We start from the raw sequence: 13,377 nt of genomic DNA, 5'->3' as shown, positions 1-13,377 counted from the left end.
AATATTTTTTCAATGTAATTTCAATGCGCTGTTAATGTTTTCATAGTATCAAAATATATTCTGTAAAATCAGGGGGCACGGCAGTGCCTCCGCCAAGATCAGTATGATTTTACACCAGTTTTATTTTTTTTAAATAGTAACTAAACGCGATCTTTGGTAAGAGCCGTATTTAAATTAAAATATGTAGATATTTTATACTAGTACTCGTGATTCTATTTTAAATTCATTTGCGATTTTACGAAACCAAATATTATTTTTATACACTTAACTACGAGTTAGTTACTAATCAATTTAGCTGGTAATACTTTTAAATCGTGAACAAACAATTTAGTAGGTACTTCCATACAAGTTTCCATCATCAAAACATGTGAATAAAAGAAACGAAAAGTTATGTAAACGAAAAGTCATGTAAATCTGAACAGATTTTATAAGCATAAATGGCACTAAAACAATTGTGATTTCTTTTAAAAATATAACATAAGGTTGAATTTTAATCAACAATAAGTAACGTAAAAAAAAATTGCAGCGTACATAGTAATATAATTATTATAGTAATTTACGTCTAATTACGTGCTTATAGTTATTCGATTACGTTAATTATTCTATGACCTATATTAATTCGTAGCATTGTACACAAAGCCGATGTTCTTATACCTAAATCCTATGTACAGCAACGGCATAATGCGTTATATCATTAAATATAAGTCGTAATTATCCCAGATTTCTTATTTACATTTTCTTATGTGTAATATTGTAAAGCTTCACATAAATCGTTAATATTACGTTTTATTTATTTAATCACATTAGGTACACACATTTATAATGATTTTGACGTTCGCATTTTATCTTTGTGAGCGAGTTTACCTGCGGTTGATAGAATTTACCTGTGTGTTCATGACAGGTAAAACGTAACACAATACTTCTGTGATTGAAGAATTTACCAGTGTGTTCACGACAGCAAGCGTAACACTATGTGTTACCTGTGATTCATAGAATTCACCTGTGTTTATGACAGGTAAAACGTAATACTATACTTGTACGTGGATGTTACATTTTACCTGAAATTATGTTTCGTTTATAGATAAATATTTCAAAAGTATCAGGTAAAAATATAAGGTTTTTGGTATGTATTACATATATGTTATTGGTATGTATTTTATACCTAACAATTTCAAAATAAAATTATAATGTCACTAATGCAATGAGCTACAATGAAGATTTACACATTTAATTTAAAGCATACCACAAGATTTTCTAATAAATATTCCTATGAAAAATTCTACTTCCTGGGATTTATGAAAGTCAAAATATTTTTGATAACTTAAGAAATAATTCATATTGTTATTAATTAACCTGGAAAATTATTTATGTATCTAAGCTTTAGTATTTTTTAAAGAAAGCCCATTATTTTTGTCATCTCTCTGAAATCTCTTTCATTCAAGTTAAGTTCCACTAGTGCAATACGTTTATGATATTAATGTTATGAATTTATGAATATTTTTATACACTAATAATAATGAATATTATTTACTTGCTTATGTTGTAATTCTCTCTACTTTTGCGTTATTTTTAGTGTATTACAGACAATTATAGTGGTGTGTTTTTTACATAACTACTTATATAGTGGTCATAAATATAGAGGTATATAATAGTGCCAACGATTTTAAGTACTATACAGCGATTAATTTGTACAGAATATTTAGTATAGGTACTTATAATAATCTCTTTATTTTCAAAAAATACACAGTTCAGTCCAAAGCGGTACTTATTAAGTGAAAGTTTGCACAATTCAATACCTATTGAAGACTTTTTCACTGAATTAACAAAGAATGTAGACATGCCCCTGCTCCGTAAAATAAGTAATTATTGTCAAAGAAATAGGGTTTATTTTCGTATTTTGAGCCGTAAAACAATCGCACAAATGGCGTACAAACTCAGCTATAAACGTAAAAGAAATCTTAAGAGATTATCATAAACTTGTCAACAAATGAAAACAGAAACAACAAAATAATCAGAACAATAAAAACCGGTCAAGTGCAACCCGGACTCGTACACGAATGGTTCCGTAACATCGTACAAGAAATACTTGACACTTGGTAATTTTGTTTTAGTTATGTAACGATAAATTCATAGTTTTAGGATTTTTCCCTTTACCTACTTGTGCTGTAAGATATTGCTACTTGTCTTTCATTTTTCTAGGTCAACCGGATACTCGCGTATCCGCGCGCAGTCCCGCGCGTGCTCGCGCATTCTCTGGTAGAAATTCGCGTAATGTGTCACGCGATTAGAAAACTTCGCGGGCATGCTCTGCGTTGCGCTCCGCCGCGCTCCGCAATATGTGCGCCGGCCCTAAGGGTTTCTTTTTTTTGGCGGTGCGGAACCCTAATGTTTCCGAGGCATACAATATAATAGCTTTCAAATTGAAAAGCTTCATTTGAATGGACAAAGTTTTTAAATTAACTGAGCTTTTACAAGCTATGTTTGCTCTGCTTCGTTTTGTATTTGTCTTTTACTCTGCTTTATCTATGCAAAAACCACGAGAAAGTATTGTCCCATATTTTATTACGCTTGGGCTACTGAAGGTTGTTTAAAATTACTGATCATTTGAATATGTAAATATAGTGCAAAGTCAGCGTGCAGCGTCAGTTTGTTTGGAAGCGTAAATCTCAAAAAGAGCTAAACGGATTCAGTGAAACCTACTTACTTATATAACAGAGATCCCCTTTGGAAGTAATAAGTATACACTTATGTTGAAATTTTAAACCCACCCGTGCGAAGGTCAGATTAGTCATTAACAATATCATAAATAAAATACAAAATAAAATTATATGACTAGTTAAAAGTTGTCACAATAATAAGCAGATACAATTACATTACAAAAAAAATACACAATTCGTTTTTTACATGGGAATGTAAATTAGGAAGTAGCTTGGAGTTTACGAAATAATCAATCATTTTTACACTATGTAGGTTCTTTACTGTCCACTTCACTCGTCTTTCCTTGTCCGATGCCGAATTCTTTTAGTGCGTCTTCTATGTGTTTTACCTGTATAAAAGAGATCCCATTTAAATAATCTTTTTTTAACAGACCATTTAACTAAACGTACCTAGTTGTATTTACGTACGAATGTATCATAGATTTACTTTTTATTGCCAATAAATATTTTTTGTTTAAAATTCCACAAATCAAAAGCTGAGAGTTTAAATGTTATATAAGTTTACCATCAAAAAATACGATGTTATTCATTTCATTTCATTTGTATACCAGGTATATGTAATTTACTATAATATCATTTACGCGTACCAGTTCTCTACTCCATAACGCGTTTAAACATAGAGTAAGTGTAAATAAACCTGAAAGCCATTTCAAAATTACACCCCGCATATTTTTACAACTACCGTAATTTGCTAATGAAGGTTACCCAACCCATAGACCGTACCCAAAGTAATTCACTGCTATAAAAGCTTGTGCAGATGATTGCGTGTGTGCCTATGGAACCTACTCATGTATACTATACGGTAATCTTTATAGGTGTGGCAAATAAAGGAGATCGCACACCCTAGATCTACAAGAAGCGCTAGAGCTGTATACTATTAGTATTTAGCAATAACCGGCGCTGCGTGCCGTTGAAATGAGTATGATAAATTCAAGTGAGCGCCGACCATTCTCATGGCCAACTATAACTACAGCGTAAAATACTTAGACGCAGTGAATACATCCTTGATATAGAAACCCCACGGACGAGCCGACGATGGTCGTAGCACCTTCACACCTGAACGACTGATCCACTACTAAGCACAATATCTTTTCAAAGTTTGTTCTACAGACTTCTACCGGTCGGTATAATCAAGGATACCCCAATACTTTTGGCTTTGTAGGATTGATTTAGAAGTGATTCAGAATTGATCTAGATATAGAAGTAATCTATTTAGGCTTTGCAATATTCAAAATTATTGTACACATTTTTTATGCCTTATTTCAAATTCTATGCCTGAATCTTATTTAATACGTACATTTATTTAAGTAAATTGTGTACACGTATTTGAAATGAAATTTGAAATGATTTATTGGTTTTTAAAATTGGTCTTTTTACAAATTTTGCTGGGGGCCCGGAATTAAGTTTCCAAAACCTGTATCTCAGGGTCCCCTATTATGTCCCCTAGATGTCTTTTCAATAAAATAAAATAAAATAAATAATATATGGATGAAGATAGAGCAATCTTCTTTAGTAGGTCTTTATTACGCATTAAAAAGCTTCTCAGTTTGTCGTACTCGATGCATCCATCTCTTTCTTACAGCTAAAGAAACTTGTTTTTTTACATTTAATATTCTTGAATAAGACCTACGAAGATTGTTACAACAACTTAAAGACTTACCACACTGCACAAGGTATTAATCGAAATCTTCGGACGAATAAATCCCATAAATCAGAATACCACACGGTACCAGGCAATCATAAATCCAGGCTCCCAATTACTCACCTGAGTCTCGTTAGGGTCCGTCCCAGGATGCATGTACCTGTGTAGAAAGTGACAGGTCCCGGGAATGTCCTCAGGGAACGAGTTTGGTAGGCAGGAACGGTCGCGTGGCTCCATTTCAAATCCGGGGAACTTTATTAGCCACCTGCGGGCAAATTATGCTTGTTACTCAAACTTTTCCCTGGGTAGAATGTGCGAAAAAAATTTGAGGTTTGTAAAATTTGTATGGGATTTGTACGGTTGTACTTTTAACTGCTATTGTGGTTTGGGTTATCTTTTTTATGGTGCCTATATTTTTGGATTTTTTTGGGACTTAGTTTAATGAGTAATTTCTGTTCTTTTAGATTTTTAGGGATTTGGTCAGGTTGTTGAGATTTGTTTGTGGTTTTTATCTGACATCTTTTTTTCTGTACGAGTCTAGTGAAAATGTTACTAGTCCTATCGGTCAAAATTTTGCTCGTAATGAGATACATCATCATTATTCTGATTATACTCATTGCTCGCCCACTACTGAGCACATATCTTTTCTCAGAATGAGGAGGTTTATTAGACCATAGTCCACCACGGCCAACTGCGGATTGATAGATTTCACACACCTTTGAGAACATGTTGGAGAACTATCAGGCATGCAGATTTCCTCGCGATGTTTTCCTTCACCATTAAATTAAGTGATAATTGATTGCTTATAACGCACCTAACTTCGAAAAGTTAAAGGTGTGTATCCAGGATCGAAAACCCTTACCCTCTGTATAAGAGGGCCACCTCTTAATCACTATGCTATCTTCGCTCTTTATCGAGATTTCTTAAAACGGCAGCCCTTAAATGTGGGAAAATTAAATTTTGATGATTAGAGGAGTACTTACTCTTTATCACACTTCGCACTAATATTATAAAGGCGAAAGTTTGTATGTGTGTGTGTGTGTGTGTGTGTGTGTGTGTGTGTGTGTGTGTGTGTGTGTGTGTGTGTGTGTGTGTGTGTGTGTGTGTGTGTGTGTGTATGTTTGTTACTCCTTCACGCAAAAACTACTGGACGGATTGGGCTGAAATTTAGAATGGAGATAGATTATACCCTGGATTAGCACATAGGCTACTTTTTATCCCGGAAATCAAAGAGTTTCCACAGGAATTTTAAAAAACCTACATCCACGCGAACGAAGTCGCGGGTATCAGCTAGTATTGGATAATTTAAGCTATTGCCATGACAATAAAGCCAATAAATAAACAAGTGAAGTGAACGATGGCTGGCTGATTGATTCATCAACGTCAAGTGAAAGCCTGTAAAGCCAGCTGAGTCGAGATTTACTGGGATATTTATGAGACTGGTTGAGAATTTACCACCGCCTCTTGCGTGTTTAAATAAATAAAGCATCTAAATCTTTATTTACATCTATAGTGTTATTTATAAGGGTAAAATAACACCTCTTTGTTTGAAAAAAAAAAAGGAATTCTTTCGGTCGAATACTGTAAACAATGGCGTCTATTTACTACTACGCACTATCACGTGCAACCGTCGTAGCAACGTAGACTTTAGCTACGCGTTTTACCATCACACAAGAGAGTAGATTTTCGTAGACGAAAGATGGAAAAGAAATTGAAACGTACTGCTTTGAATTAGAATTTATAATCGCGTTCGTATATCTATACTAATATTATAAAGAGGAATATTTTTGTATATTTGTATGTTTGTATTGAAAAGGCTCAAAAACTACTGGACCGATTTCAAAATTTCTTTTACCATTACTTAGAGGGATTCTTCCGAATCCGTATAGGCTATATTTTATCCCGGAAAATAGAAAAAATAAATGTCCACCCGTGCGAAACCGGGGCGGTTCGCTAGTATTAATATATAGTGGTAGCTCGAGAATTCCTTTACTTTGTGACGCAACTTTTTGGAATAGACCCGAAGCACATGCTAATGTAAATTAAAGGAAATCCAAACGTATTGCCAACAAGCTTAAAGTTCACAATTGCATGGCAACCGCTACATCGTTAATTCCGTGATGTACAAAAGGTTGCGCTTCCGTCCACGCGAACACAGTTGGTCATGCGTGAATTGTAGATTAGGTACAGTACAATTGCTCAGCCAGTATTTGCATTTTAACAATTTTTAAAACTTGAATCTAAATCGCGTCTGAATTTTCAAATTTGACTTGGTGGAAATCAAATCACAGAATTCAAAATAGGTAATAAATATATCTATAAGCCTCAATAGCTCAACGGTTATAGGAGTGGACTGGAATCCGAAAGGTCGGCGGTTCAAACCCCACCCGTTGCACTATTGTCGTACCCACTCCTAGCACAAGCTTAACGCTTAGTTGGAGGGGAAAGGGGAATGTTAGTCATGAATAAAATGACTAGTATTCTTTAAAAAAAATACTTAGGCTATCTAGGGCTTGTAGCTTCGCGCTTCGCAGGTGTTCAGTTAACTTTTAGTGATAAATAGCACTAATGCGGGCTTTCAGATCTACGATATGGCTCGATTAGAATACGATTTAGACTTTTAGGTTTTAGTGATTATATTATTATTGGCCAAACTGACTGCTTAATGTGGTTTCCAAGATAAGGAGAAAAAGAAAGGCCAAAGGATTTTCCCAGTTTCAGCGTTAATGTTGGTTATAGAATACTTATTGTCCGTGACTCCGATCGCATGGGATTAGGTTCTTAAAATCCTTCTTCAAATCGTTCCTTAAATAACCCTCTACCAGCACGTGAAAGCCCCTTTAAATTTTCTCTTTTTTTCCGTTTTTCCGAAAATTGAGACCATTCATATTATTTCTAATGAAAATTCAATACCAACTTTAATGGATATAACTTCAAACTGACAGACTTTCTTACAAATTAGATCAGTAAGTCTGTCAGTCAGTCAGTTATCAGTAACTTTTATATAGATGGACTAAGTATACGCTGCCGAACCAGGCTACAATCCCTCAAGTATACCTAGTGCTAAAGCAATTAACAATGATATTTTACGACATCACACTAATATTATAAAACAGAAAGTTTGTATGTGTGTGTGTGTGTGTGTGTGTGTGTGTGTGTGTGTGTGTGTGTGTGTGTGTATGTTTGTTACTCCTTCACGCAAAAACTACTGAACGGTTTGGGCTGAAATTTAGAATGGAGATAGACTATACCGTCCGTGGATTAGCACATAGGCTACTTTTTATTCCGGAAAATCAAAGAGTTCCCACGGGAATTTTAAAAACCTACATCCACGCGAACGAAGTCGCGGGCATCAGCTAGTCCAGAATAAATGTTTGGTCAATCCTTTTATATTTTCACTAGCTGATACCCGCGACTTCGTTCGCGTGGATGTAGGTTTTTAAAATTCCCGTGGGAACTCTTTGATTTTCCGGGATAAAAAGTAGCCTATGTGCTAATCCAGGGTATAATCTATCTCCATTCTAAATTTCAGCTCAATCCGTCCAGTAGTTTTTGCGTGAAGGAGTAACAAACAAACACACACACACACACACACACACACACACACATACACACACACACACACACACATACACACAAACTTTCGCCTTTATAATATTAGTGTGATAGTGTGATTAACCAAACATTTATTCTGGATATCAATATAAGAACCATGCATATGCTCAATATCAATCTCGTTTTTGGGATAAAACCCATCAATTTGTACACACAATAAAGTTTTACGACGGGTACAGTGGATATGAAAATTAATGGGCCGATCCAATTTAGTATCCGGACATCTTGTTGCCATATCCTGGGGCTATATATATCTTATTACAGACTTTATTGATAGATATTATAATATACTAGAGGATGCCCGCGACTTCATCCGCGTGGATGTAGGTTTTTGAAGATCCCGTGGGAGCTGTTGGGTTTTCCGGGATAAAAAGTTGTCTATCTCAATAACATGGACGCAAGCTACCTCGGTACCATACAAATTGGTTGAGCGGATGGGTCTTTAGGAATCCCGTGGGAACTCTTTGATTTTCCGAAATAAAAAGTAGCCTATGTCCGTCCCCGGGATGTAAGCTAACTCTGTACTAAATTTCATTAAAATCCGTTCAGCGGTTGAGCCGTGAAAACGTAGCAGACAGACACACATTTTCGCATTTATAATATTAGTATGGATTGTTCCGTTGTGGCTAGTGTGTGTCAGCTTTACAATAATCTAGTACTAGATTTTACTAGTTTTTAAAATTGGAAAACACTGGTATAGGTATATAAACACTTAGGTATATGTACGTAGGATGTAGGCCTAGGTAAGTTATACCAAAGCTACATCTAATGTACATATAGTAATAGTTATACATAATAAGCGAAATTGCCCCTTAATTAGCTGTAATTTTAATGAATATGATAATAATTCAAATGAGAAACAGACTACGTTTAGAGCGGTTGCGCACTCATCCGATCCGAGTCCGCGAAAATACAGATAAAGTATATACAAGATAAAGTTGAAAACTAAAACCCAACTGCGATCGTCTTAATAAACGCTGAAATATTGGAGTAAAATTGGTTTTCCGTCCCTTGGTATATTTTAATGTTGTTGCACACTTATATTTATGAGTTATGAATTTTTTCCTCTTTCATTTGACATCCCACGCGATACAATAGCATAAAAAATGTTTTTGAGACCTCCGCTTTTTTGAAGTAACATCCGTTAAGTCAATTTTTTTGGTTAAAATATACTAGCCTATGTCACCCGGACCCTTACAACGAATCAATAATTGACACCTCATTCATCAAAATCGGTCCAGTAGTTTACACACAGAATTTGGACACAAACATACATACATACACACATACATACATACATAGACTGCTAAAACCATTACCCTTCCTTTTGGCTTTGCCGCAGTCGGGTAAAAACTCGGATATTGCTTACGCACTAATCCAATCTCTGATCCAAATTCTTCAGAGGACATCTTTGACATATCTACGTCATCGTCCGATTTGAATCTGAGGCACATCCGAGATATGCTCACGGGTGATGGAGAGAAATCGCTTGGCGGAAGTCAGATCTAGTGAGTAGGTAAGCAACCATACGAATACTACTATGACTACTTAGGAAATTATTGTCACAGGTTCGGATCGGATGAGTGCGTAACAGCCCTTATAATATGGAGAACGCTGGAAATACGAGGGAAACTTCTCTTAATCCATACTAATATTATAAATGCGAAAGTGTGTCTGTCTGTCTGTCTGTCTCTCTGCTACGTTTTCACGGGCCAACCACTGAACCGATTTTAATATTTAGTACAGACTTGGGATACATCCCGAGGAAGGACATAGGCTACTTTTTATCCTGGAAAGTTGAAGAGTTCCTACGGGATTAAAAAAAAAACGAACTCCACGCGGGTGAAGCCGCGGGCATCCTCTAGTATATTATAATTTTATTATATACATTACTTGCTACACGTAGTTAGTAAGTACCCGACTTAAGCCCCTAATTACTAGGAATTGAAACTTCCCACTCAACATTTTGAGCATTATGCAAACAGAAACGCCTTCAAAGCTCTTCTCAACACACAGGCAATATTATAAATTCCCCTAATTTAATATTATCACTTTGCCTTCAAAGCAAACAAAAATAGCTTACAAGTTGCCAGAATTCTATGAAACGTAGCGTAGGCAACATGGTAATTGCTTAATTTGATTCTATTCTACTAAGGTGGGAAGAAAAATTCTTTGAAATGAACATCAATAGGATTAATAAACAAGTGTAAATTACAAATTTATAACACCCCCGACAAGTGAAGGTTACAGTAACTAGAAAAGAGCTGATAACTTTCAAACGGCTGAACCGATTTTCTTGAATTATAGCTAAGAACACTCTCGACCAAGCTACCTTTCAAACAGAAAGAAACTAAATTAAAATCGGTTTATTAGTTTAGGAGCTATGATGCCACAGACAGATACACAGATACGCAGATACACACGTCAAACTTATTGGATTCCAACTCCTCAATCCTGATGCTACAGGGGATCTGACCAATCCACGCGGGCGAAGCTGCGAGCATCATCTATTAGCAAGTAAACCTGATGTCTCTTGGCAAAATCATCCGCTATTACAGCGCATTAAGAGGGCTCTCTCCGTCACTTGTTTCATACTATCGTAGTTCCAATTTCATTTGAATATTAAGCAACCAAAGTCCATGAAATTTTGCAGACATATTCTAGAAACTAATATGTATATCTGTGGTTTTCCAGATTTCTGTTAAAATATTCGGTTTCAAAGTTACGCGGTCTTAAAAATTTTCATACAAATCTTTGAGCCCCTGTAAATTTAAAACTACATATTTTTAGAAAAATCTAAAACACCACAGACACAGATATTAGTTTCTAGAATATGTCTGCAAAATTTCATGGACTTTGGTTGCTCAATATTCAAATGAAATTGGAACTACGATTGTATGAAACGAGTGACGGAGAGAGCCCTGTTAACACATGACGATGACAATGAAGACCATGATATAGTGATGGTTAGGTGATGGTTAAATGATGGTGAACTTTATGGTGATAGTGATAATAATTATGATAGAAAAGAAACCTTACTCATAAGTGGTAGGGCTGACGTTGATCATAAGAGGCTCGGAGCCAGATTCAAACTTGTTGGCCAGTGTGACGTTGTGTCCAAAGAGGCAATACTTCAGCATCGTCTTTCCCACCACTCCAGCTAGCACCGTGCCCGTGTGGAGGCCTATTCGCATCTGTATACAACAAACAAGTGTAAATTAAGAATTCATAACACCCCCGACAAGTGAAGGTTACAGTAACTAGAAAAGAGCTGATAACTCTCAAACGGGTGAACCGATTTTCTTGGCTTATAGCTAACACTCTCAATCAAGCCACCTTTCAAACAAAATAAACTAAATTAAAATCGGTTCATTAGTTTAGGAGCTACGATGCCACAGACAGATACACAGATACACACGTCAAACTTATAACGCCCCTCTTTTTGGGTCGGGGGTTAAAAAGTTACACAGCAATAAAATCCGACTACTACCCGCGATCTGCCGATAGACAGCGATAGATATACTAAAATTATTTTTCTGTCGCTCGGTGTATTTTAATTCTGTACTATTTTTATAGAATTTTTTCCTTTTCCATTTGAAATCCCACTTGATACAATAGCAAAAAAAAAATTTTGGGGACTCCACTTTTCTGGATGTAACATCCGTCAGGTCGATTTTTTTCGTATATAATGTAGTCTATGTCATTCGGACGATAATAACGAATCGATTGACACCTCATTCATCAAAATTGGCCCAGTAATTTAGGCGCTACTGTGGAGCACACAGACTCTGATACAACAGGCATACATACATACATAATGTGCTAAACTCATAACCCTTCCTTTTGGCTTTGCCGTAGAAAATTAATCATATTACTATTGCTTAAACTATAAGTAAATTCATCCTTCATTCAACATCAGATAAATAAAAGCAACACAATTTTTGTAGACTTCTGAGTTGAAGCAATAGCAGAATTTGTTCTAAAACTAAATAGGTTTTCGAACGTAAAACTAAATCGTTTTTCAAACGTAAAACCACATAGTTTTTCGAACGATTGACTGTTCTTTCCTTGATACACATGTTCTAGAGCCATGTTAGTCACATTCTAATATCAGGTGACTCGACACACGTTTTGCCCTGAAACCGGCACTGGTGGTTTTGGTATTTGTGAGGTGGTGCATTTTGCTTGCTTGGTGGCTGGCTTTTCCTGTATGTTTAGCAGTGGGAGGGCGGCCGGTACATATCGCATGCTGTATGTTACACGATACAGAGTTGTCTGGTTTAGTGGATTATAGCAAATTAAACTTTTGGTCCCTTGTGTAAAGGTTTATTATTTATGTTTCATAACATTTTAGCCTACCTTTATAGGATTTCCTTCGTGCGTTAAATGTTGTGCGCATGTCTCAACCATACGTAACGCCATCCAAGCTATTTGGGGTGCGTGAGTATCTATTTTGCGATGTAGCCCACTTGCTACACAGTACGCATCGCCGATTGTTTCCACCTGAAAATATTATCTTCTTTCAACCTGTGCTGGTTGGTTTTTTACAAATAAATATTATTAACCATATCGTACACCTATATCGGAACTGTTTAAAACCAAAAACTTATTTTTCAGAAAAAAAGAAAACCGAGTTTTGGTAATCTATTGATGCTATTAGATTTAATGTAAAAAATTTAGAAATAATTACTGTTTTCAATATGAACATACTGGCAAAATAACTTGGGCAAAGCTCAAAGCTTAAACTTTTAGCGTAATGTACGCACAGCCGGCCCCAAAGCTATCACGATTTGCGGAGTAGGTATTTGCTTTTTGGTTCTTTTGCACTTTCGATTTTTGTTTTTCTTTATTAATCTGCGTTTTCATAACTTTAATATTTTTTTTAATTGAATGTGTACTACCAAGATCAAATCGTTTCGCTCGGGAAAATAACCATTAAAACACCCTGTATATTGGTAAAGGAATCTTACCTTATAAACATCAAGTTCTTCACAGAATATATCAAACACGCTGTACAAGTCCTCTAGCATAGCTATAACCATCATAGGCGTAGCGGTCGCGCAGATCGACGTAAAACCAACTATATCGCTGAACAACATCGTGACGTCATCATGGCTCTTGGCTTCGATTTCTTCACCTTTACAACAAACAGAGTTTTGCAAGATAGCATTTAACCACGGAGTAATTTTGTTATTTAAAGGAATATTTCAACAGACTTTCTGGCGCAGGGGTGTGCGAGTGTAGGCTTTTTGGGAGACGCTAAACAAAAAACTTGCCCTCACTGCGCTCGCACACGTTTGCCATTAAATTTTATCATGCTGTAGATATGTATAATGTTTGTAACCATATAAAAATGCTAATACTTTTTTGTTTTATAAAAGAATATTAGCCATGCTAATCATG

At 35.7% G+C, this 13,377-nt stretch overlaps 1 protein-coding gene across 2 annotated transcripts in view; it reads right to left on the bottom strand.

Moving 5' to 3' along the window:
* LOC123876101 (head-specific guanylate cyclase) overlaps nucleotides 1–13,377 on the bottom strand; it is a 140,346-nt gene that overhangs the window by 10,366 nt on the left and 116,603 nt on the right. Inside the window, exons 11-15 of one of the 2 annotated variants that reach the window (XR_006798260.1) lie at nucleotides 12,945–13,111; nucleotides 12,334–12,477; nucleotides 11,014–11,168; nucleotides 4,483–4,624; nucleotides 2,873–3,046 (exon numbers count right to left, since the gene is read on the bottom strand). Coding sequence is in view for 1 of the 2 variants with exons in the window: in XM_045922235.1 (XP_045778191.1) it covers nucleotides 2,963–3,046; nucleotides 4,483–4,624; nucleotides 11,014–11,168; nucleotides 12,334–12,477; nucleotides 12,945–13,111 (692 nt within the window). In the remaining variant the exon portion in view is untranslated. Of the gene's footprint in view, nucleotides 1–2,211; nucleotides 3,047–4,482; nucleotides 4,625–11,013; nucleotides 11,169–12,333; nucleotides 12,478–12,944; nucleotides 13,112–13,377 lie in introns of those variants that run through there. The other variant, XM_045922235.1, reaches the window with a different exon arrangement.

The sequence above is a fragment of the Maniola jurtina genome, chromosome 21, assembly GCF_905333055.1.
Source record: "Maniola jurtina chromosome 21, ilManJurt1.1, whole genome shotgun sequence".
NCBI lineage: Eukaryota > Metazoa > Arthropoda > Insecta > Lepidoptera > Nymphalidae > Maniola > Maniola jurtina.
The sequence above is the reverse complement of the archived record's forward strand: the minus strand, read 5'-3'. Positions and strand labels throughout refer to the sequence as shown.